Raw genomic sequence first — 8,262 nt, 5'->3', positions numbered from 1 at the left:
ACGGTAGGATGATCGTATTTTCGAAGTCGCGGCTCTCGTGGCCTCGTTGACATTTGAGGTGACGAGCATGGTAATTCGACCAACTAATTTGAGCGGCGGATTCAAAATCGAAAATCACGGAAATATGACATTTATGGCCACGATAAAATGAGCTGCTTTATTTGGCAGGCGCTCCTTCGGCTATTCAATGATCTAGGAAGAATGTGATTTTCCATTTTTTATCTAGCAGGCTGTAAGAAAACTTTTGGGCATACATCATCCTAGTCGCTATTCATACTTCGATAGATGCATGGACATACACAGATAACGCTCACATGTTGAAAAGAGCAATGTTGCAAGATTAAGTCGGCATCCGAAGGCCAGTTCTCTGATAATTCACCAGGTGGTGGCAAGAACGGGGATAACCGAAACCTTGCGCGAACCAGTCTATAACCAGGGAAAATTACCAAAAAGTCTTATTCATCGCACTTGTGTCAATTCAATCATAAACCTTTCAATTTGACTAGGTTAATCCGAAACTTTTTAACAATTTGCCAATGCAGTCTATTTAGCCAATTTTGGCCAGAAATTAATAACTGAACGCTGACAGTCCTACATGGCAAGAATAATGCTAACGTGGAAGCTTCGCCCAACTCTGAGCGAGGGCTTGCGGCCATTGGACGAGAGTCGCGGTCCTCACTCACAGTTGGGCAAGGGTCGCGACCCTTGCCCAACTGTGAGCGAGGACCGCGATCGTCGCCAGTTGCCGATGAGGGCTTCGCAACCCTCGTCTAGTGGCCGCCGATAAGCATCGTTGAGCCTCGGTCGGGCCAGCAGCCCTTAACAATAAAAAAAATTCAAAAAATTTAAAAAATATATATTTTCAAATATTTTCCACATCAACTTCGGCCATGCCGCAAAGGGCAGTCAACGACATCAATTTCCAACCAAAATTGGTCGAATGGACTACATTGTTAAAATGTTAAAAGATTTAAGGATGAATTGACACAAGTGCAATAAGTTTAGAACTTTTTTGATAATTTTCCGGTCTATCGCCTATGGCGTTCAAAGACACAACATCCATGAAAAGCAAGATCAGACAAACTTATCCTGCTACCTAAGTTCACTACTGATGTTTGTGATTCTTAAAATCTTTTGGTCCAGTCCTACAAGTGGAAGCCAACCCAGGAAAGCAAGACGTCACAGTCCAACCTTCTGAATTTGATCGAACATTAAATGCTCCAATCGAAGGCACGCCCTGGATTCAATTCGCCCACCGCCAATTGAAGGCAGGCCCTAATGATTCACCAAACTGCCGATTGGTTGGATAGCTCGACGGGCAAAGGTCTGTGTAGCCATTACTAAAGTAGCCAGGCTTGAATCACGGAATATCTCTACTTCATCATATCGATGATTGATATCATTTATCTTCACTGCCAATATCTGCATTGAATCGGAATTAGCTTATGGGTTGGTGAAGGAGCAAATTCATGCTTATCCAAGCTTCTGCTCTTGCTGTTGAGGGTGTTCTGACACTGGGCAAGTATTCTTGAAACAACCACAACAGACTTTCTTTGCACAAAAGATAAAAGTGGGATCCATGAGACAGGTTTTTACAAGATTGAATGAATTTAACAATGTTCTTTTATAGGTTAGTTCAGCCCCTCAACGACCTTGATGAGAAAATATTTTTTTACAACCCCACAATATCTGGATAAGCATAGCCAGCCTAGAATGAAGAGTCTATTCAGGCAACGCCGGAGATGCGCTTTTCAAAGCCGATGAAAATGAGTGGCCATAACAGTGGTAAAGTTTTTAGCCCGCATAGCAAACGAAGTAGAAACGGTAATAACAAGAAAAGCAGACAGTATACACATGTACCTCAAGCCTTCTCATTACTCGCTAGAATTTGCGAGACCGACCATGTTAAGCATATGGCGATCCTCCTTGAATCTCTCCAACACAGTCCCTCTTACAGCATCCTGCTTTTCTTGTTGCTTCTTTTGGACGACTCCCCAACACTCGATCACTTCTGGGAGAATTCGGTTGGCCGTCGAAAGGCAGGGGCTACCAAACGTCGTGCATGCAAACGTCTGCCCCTGGTCGAAGCTCGCTGAAATGAAGAGGCCAAAGTGATTCACGCGCCCTCCAAAACCAATCCCGTTTGGGATATCCTCCGAACTGAAGTTTACTGCACACTGCAGAGACGAAAACCGAAACTAAACGCATTCAGGTCAATGGAACAACTAGCAAGCAAAGAAACGTATGGTAAATTGCAAACTACTAACATCAATAAAGTCAGTAGTTTACCGCCCCAAGTTGAAAATAATGGGTGTTTCGGGCTGACAAATCCCCAGTGTTGCGTAACTTTTTGAGGTGACGAAGTATCCGTCGAAATTTATCTTCTAAAGTTGTATTACAGTGGTTTGCAAAGAAATGTGGCAAGAATTATTCTGGCTCTATTACTCTTTCGTGCAGAATTCATATAACCAAGATACTAAATCCAGGTAGATGCAATCTGAAGATTGCCGTTCAATATGGGATGTCGCACAAAACAGGAAAAGCTACTTTGCAGAGAGCTTTTCTCTTCCTAAAGGATGGGGGGACATCTGTTTAATCCAATTCTACTTACATGGGAGCTGCAATTTCCAAATAAAGGATAGAATTAATCCATGTTTCATGGAGAGCTCGGTGCCTAAGGTCCACAATGAAATATACTTTCATGCATGTCACTAAAAAAAAACTCTTTTTAAGAATTTTAAACAATAAAGAACGAAGAACAACCAAACAATTAGATTATTTTTCTGCTAAAGAAGAACTATCAATATTAAGAATACAAGCTCAAGGAGAAGCGGCTTTACCCATTGTACATTTCTGTTTGCTCCAGTAGGTCTATATATGGATACATGAGGATAAAGCTGGAAAAGGAAAGACTTCATATCTCCATAGAATTCACTGTGCCTCTCCCAAGGCTGAGAAGCGTGGCCTCCATATATATGGCCTTCTCTGTCCTTAATAATTAAGATTGTTGGCCCTTCGCTGTTGCTGCAATTCCAAGCACAAACATTAGTCATTAGTCTCCCATTCAAAATTTCCAATCTCTGTGAGAAAAATCGAGACTGGAAAGAAATTTGCCATGTCAGAAGAATATTTATTTTTTAACAATAGGAGACGATTAAAAAATACTCGAAGATCGATATGCGTCAGAAAAGCTGGGTGCAGTCTTTTCACGGCCACTTTCGCTGCTTGTACTTGCTCAGAAAACCAAACCGAAAATTATAAGGAAATTTATCTGATCATTAGTATCAGAAGCCACGAAATCCTCCACAACTAAAAAAGCTACTAGATATTTAGTATCTCGAAAGATCAGACAGAAAAGGAAATTAAAGCAGTAGTCATCTATTAGGTCCTAAATTACAGTTTAGTTGACCACACATTTTATGGGAAGGAAACAAAGGGACAAATTAGGCATGAATGTCAAACAGAGGACCTCGGCAACACCTCTCTTAAGGTCAGAGCTTGAGTCTCATAGTCTCAACAGAGAGATCTTTAAAGCAATGCTAAGTCTATAAAGGAAAAGCAAGCAACTTGTATACTCAACATCAGCATACCACCGGCTGATGCCCCTCGACAGAGGTATCATCTCTATTTATCATTTGTTGGTGCATGTAAAATCTGAAGTTGAAAACTTGGAATCAACTGCATAGTAAATGTCACGCAATGCTAGTGACTTCAAACAGTGGATAACACTTCATGTCATGAGCAACAACCATTCATGAACATGCGTGTGTTTTTTTACATGCCAATGACATCCGTGCTGAAATCTAGGCTGGTCTCCCCACAGTATACTTTACGCCTACTCAAATCTGCGATAGCTAAAAAATTAGAAAGTCAAACATAATAGCCCAATATACATTATAATAAAGAAAGAGAAGCAACTGCATGACACAGAACAGAATCAGAAGAAAATAGAGGAGTGTGATAAAACAATAGCCACGAAATAACAATTGGGATAAAGAATTACTTGATGCTCCCCAAAAATGTGTTGAAACTGAGGCCATTGAGAGAACTGTGGTACAAGAGTTTCCATTGCTCGAGCTCTTCCTCCGAGAGAACACCACCTATATGCCAAGCATACTCTTCCTTTAAAATGATCTCGGCAGAATCAATGTTATTCCAACATGATAGACGAGGAACTTGAGTACCCGGTCTTCCTAAGCATAAAAGATTAGAGTCAAACTTCAAAGACACTGTACCATTGAAATAAGACGTATCAGATAGGAAATTTAAACAGTGGATCAACCTAACATCTCGCTCTCTCTCTCTCTCTCTCTCTGAAAATTATACGCTCAAACAAATAATTATGAAAGATGTCCTTTCTATTATTGATGTCAAGCAACCCTATTTCTCATCTGTCACTAAAGCTACAAGCCTGGTAGAGAAAATCATATCAAATCACTGCCCATTAGACTTTGCCCTTCGTATAATGTGGAAAGTTTAATCCTCATAAAAAGCTCGCACATTCATCTCCATCTACTAAGATATGCCGCCATAAGGGAGTTTCCAAAGAAATTATTAAATAGAAAGAAGAAGGTTGAGCAGGATTTTCATTTGAAAGGAGAAATGATTGGATAAGCATTTTGATTTAGATTCGGGAGTATTTTGTTGCAAAGTGCAATAGAGGAGTCTTCCTTAACAGCTTTGATCAGCCAACGTAATGCAAGACATCCTCTTAGATCGGTTTAATCTTCATAAAGAGTCTACTTTGGTCAAAAACACATACCAAGAGTCTACTCTTTCAAATAAAAACAGTACAATGCTTCCCAAAAAAAAAAAACTGTACATATACATGCGTAAACAGCCAACTGCATTAGAGAGAAAACATCACAATTTAACCAACTTGTTTTGACACAGTTTAAACCTGGGGAAAGAGAACCTGAATTGGGAGGCACCAACAAGCTTCCAAGGAACTTCCTAACCGACGGCACAACCGCAAACCATCTTCTCAAATCCTCTAACGACATACTTTGGTCACCATATCCTTGCACATTCTCTGAGAAATTTGCAGAATCAAGAAAAATGCGAAGATCCTGTTGTTTTGGACTCCCTCCGGTTTGAACCCTCTTGGGACTAAAAACACTGTCAAACACTGTGATCATAACAGATTCCAGATCAGACCTGTCGTGGCATTCATAAAGCCATGCCATCAGCACAGAAAAATAAGCAACAAGCCAGACGAGAAAAGCAGAGATTGGAAATTTAGTATAAGCTGAACAGCATAACGTTACTCGCTCTACCCCGATGAATGAAAATGGCACACCATATGCTAGAGCAAGCAAGACAAAATGTGGCATCGACCACCGTGCCTTTTAAAGAATAATGAGCGGCCTACTGGAAAGGTCACTTTTTTAAGTTGACACTTCATACCATTTAATGGACATAGTCCAGAAGACGGTCGTTCAAGCTAACATATTCATCAAGGAGCAGCGAAACAACTTCCCTATGCAAACAGTTCAAGCCATGAAATTCTTCCAATAATGAAATTGAAATCCAAAAGATACTTCACTGACGAATCTATCCGTCTACGCCAAGCATAAACGTTTATTTTCAGACAGACAGACATATAGATTCTCACCTCGTCACGTTTCCATCATCATCCACATCTAGTAACTGATAGATGAACTCCTCAATCTCATCTCTCGTCCCTTTTTCATAAGTAGCCTGCGGCGTGCAAAAGAGAAGCACGATCAAGTCATCCGCTAATCATGCACGCTACTACACAACACCTGATCACGCACGAAATTAGATCGCAAAAAGTTCCCACCTTGGCAATGACGAGGTCTTCGAAGTTAAGCTGCCCATCTTTCCTTTTCTGGGTAATCAAATCGAACAACCTCTCGCTCAGAGGGACATGGAGCTGAAAATATGCCTGCGCGAGAGAGAGAAGCCCACCAATCGTTAGCGCGCGAAACTGAGTTTTTACGGAGCAGAAAGAGAGAGAGAGAGAGAGAGACACGCACACGCACCTGGAAAACAGGGAGAGAGACGTGATGGCCATTGACCTGGGATTGGGCGGCCAGAGAAACGAACACCGATCTGAGATCTTCCAATTCCTTCTGGGTGAAAGCTCTGCGCGAGGGAAAGAAGCAAAAGAGTCGACAACTTTGAGCCGCGGATTGCACGCGATTGAAGCCTCGAAGGCGGGGAGGAGGCGAAGGAATCGATGGAGGGACGATGAGAACCTGGAGGCAGAGGCAAAGCGAGGATGGGCGGGGGGCGATTGGGATTGGGAGTTGCCCATTGGCGTCGTTCTCGCGAAATCACCAAAGCTGCTGCTGCTGCTGCTGCTTCCTTCTTTCTCCTGCTTCTTCTTCTTCTTCTTCTTCTTCGTCTTTCCCGACAGTTTGTGTCCGTGCAGTTACGATGGAGAAGCAGCAAAACACACGGGGGCGGACACGATGCCACGGCATCGCCATGGGAAGCCACGTGGATGATCGGGATCTGCAATCACCGGGGTTCCTTTGTTGCTCGTTGGGTGACTTTTGCTTCTGCAGAAGGGCTCCCGTCCAAAGCAACCAAAAATCCTAAATTTTTTGCTAACTTCTTTTTCTTACACCAAATATCCTAAATTTATACGCATGTAACGTATTTACTTTAATTTTTAACTCAAATTTATATTCGTGTAACGCATTTATTCTAAACTCTTTTTTGTGAAGCCAAAATCTTAAATTTGTACTCACGTAACACATGGTGCTGACGTGCCATCCATGTGACAAAAACCTTCCAACTCATGCAACCCAAACGACCATTGCGTGAGGTTCAACAATCTTAGGAGAGGTTATCAACGCTAGATTCGGCTCGCCGGCGGCTTAACCCTCGTTAGTGACATCGTGTGTGTGAGGTAGAATCATTTCCAGAATTATGAAAGTTTAGCAAAGGGCAAAATTGAAAAGAGAAAAATTCATTTGCATTCTGGAAATTCTCAAAGTACTACCTGATCTGTATTGGGCCAAAGACCCTTAAAAATGCAATTGCATATTCTCAAAACTCTCCAAAAAAATCGCCAACGGTCTTTGCCTTTTCTTAAGGATCCATTGGGAAAGGAGTTCGCAAATGGAGCCTTAAGCAAAGAGAAGAGGACCCAAGCCCCTCTTCTGCTATTTTGGGCTTATTGGTTTAAGTTAGGCCCAATATCTAGGATTTGATCGCCTCATCAAATGACCTACTAGATCATGGAGGTCATATCTAGGATTTTTTTCTCTCTCTCTTCATGGAAATTTGCTAACTTGGACCTCATGAAATCATGGGGTAAACATAACATCCTAGAGAAAAACATCAAAGAATAGCTTCCTCGTGATCCGTCTCGAAAGTCCTAGATCGAACCGAGGTGCGAATCCACTGGCCGCGACGATCGACCATGCTTACTAGTCCATAGATAAACGAGGCCAATACTTTTGCATGTGAGGAACTAGCAGCTCGGAATCATGACGAGTTCTCTTATTTTTTTTCCATTTCATCGCATCGAGCAACAATCTATCGACTTTACCCTATCCCATACTGCATGACTCATCTCCATTTTCTCGAGATCCCCAAGTGCCAACATCTTTCTCAATAGCCACGAGCTCTGTCAAAGATGAACAGGGTATGTGCAGTTCTAAATTCCTCTAGTGCCTCTTAGCAACATCTGTGTAGTGTCATCTGTCAATGGCATAGTTCGCACCTTCACTTTCCTCTTAGATTTGCCTTAGAATCACCATCAGTCACAGCAGCTAAAGCGTTGCTTTCCAGAATTGAAAGAACCTCAATAATGACATCTCTAACTTTTCATCCTTATGTACTCCTGAATTGAATGAGGCCGGTCAAATGACATTCAGTTCTGGGTCTGATCGATGTCAACCGCGTATTTATGAGTACTGATGTTGAAGGAGACGAGCAGGTACGATTGGGCCTCGTTCTTGGGCTTCTAGATAGTTGGGCTTCAAAGCCTAAACTTAGACGCTCGGCCCATTTCAGCCTCGTTTCATTGAAAATCCTAGCGGTGATGGCCAGCCCTCCGGTCATGGAATTGTTGGGTATGTTTGAAGTGACTTTTTAGTTTTGAGATTTTATTTTTGTTAGCATTCTTTTTATTTTGGGAAATAGGCACACAAAAAACTTCAAAGTATGTCCATTATAACACCTTTACCCTAAATTTTGTTTTTGCGGCATCAAAAACCATAAAATATGCCCACCGTGACACTTTTACCCTAAACTTTTTTTTTATGATTAAAAAATCCAAAATTT

General features: G+C 41.7%; 1 protein-coding gene across 6 annotated transcripts; it reads right to left on the bottom strand.

The window, feature by feature from the left end:
• Positions 1–979: 979 nt before the first annotated feature.
• LOC115671582 (uncharacterized) lies at positions 980–6,509 on the bottom strand. 6 transcript variants are annotated; one of them, XM_056302988.1, is made up of 9 exons: positions 6,222–6,505; positions 6,006–6,108; positions 5,804–5,908; positions 5,615–5,700; positions 4,901–5,157; positions 4,004–4,193; positions 2,841–3,024; positions 1,861–2,177; positions 980–1,422 (listed from the first exon to the last, which is right to left on the bottom strand). In XM_056302988.1, exons 1-8 carry the CDS (start codon positions 6,278–6,280, stop codon positions 1,875–1,877), a joined length of 1,287 nt encoding a protein of 428 aa, XP_056158963.1. In that variant the 5' UTR covers positions 6,281–6,505; the 3' UTR covers positions 980–1,422; positions 1,861–1,874. The 6 variants fall into 6 exon arrangements, with proteins under 6 accessions (XP_056158963.1, XP_056158964.1, XP_056158965.1 ...); XM_056302989.1 differs by having other exon boundaries at positions 1,408–1,547; positions 6,222–6,506; XM_056302990.1 differs by lacking the exon at positions 980–1,422 and adding an exon at positions 1,439–1,551 and having other exon boundaries at positions 6,222–6,506.
• Between the last annotated feature and the right edge of the window lie 1,753 nt (positions 6,510–8,262).

This window comes from Syzygium oleosum, unplaced genomic scaffold (genome assembly GCF_021117445.2).
Source record: "Syzygium oleosum isolate NSW1041296 unplaced genomic scaffold, Sole_v2.1 Sole_v2.25, whole genome shotgun sequence".
Lineage (NCBI taxonomy): Eukaryota > Viridiplantae > Streptophyta > Magnoliopsida > Myrtales > Myrtaceae > Syzygium > Syzygium oleosum.
Note: the sequence above shows the minus strand (reverse complement) of the source record. Positions and strands in the feature narration are given on the sequence as shown.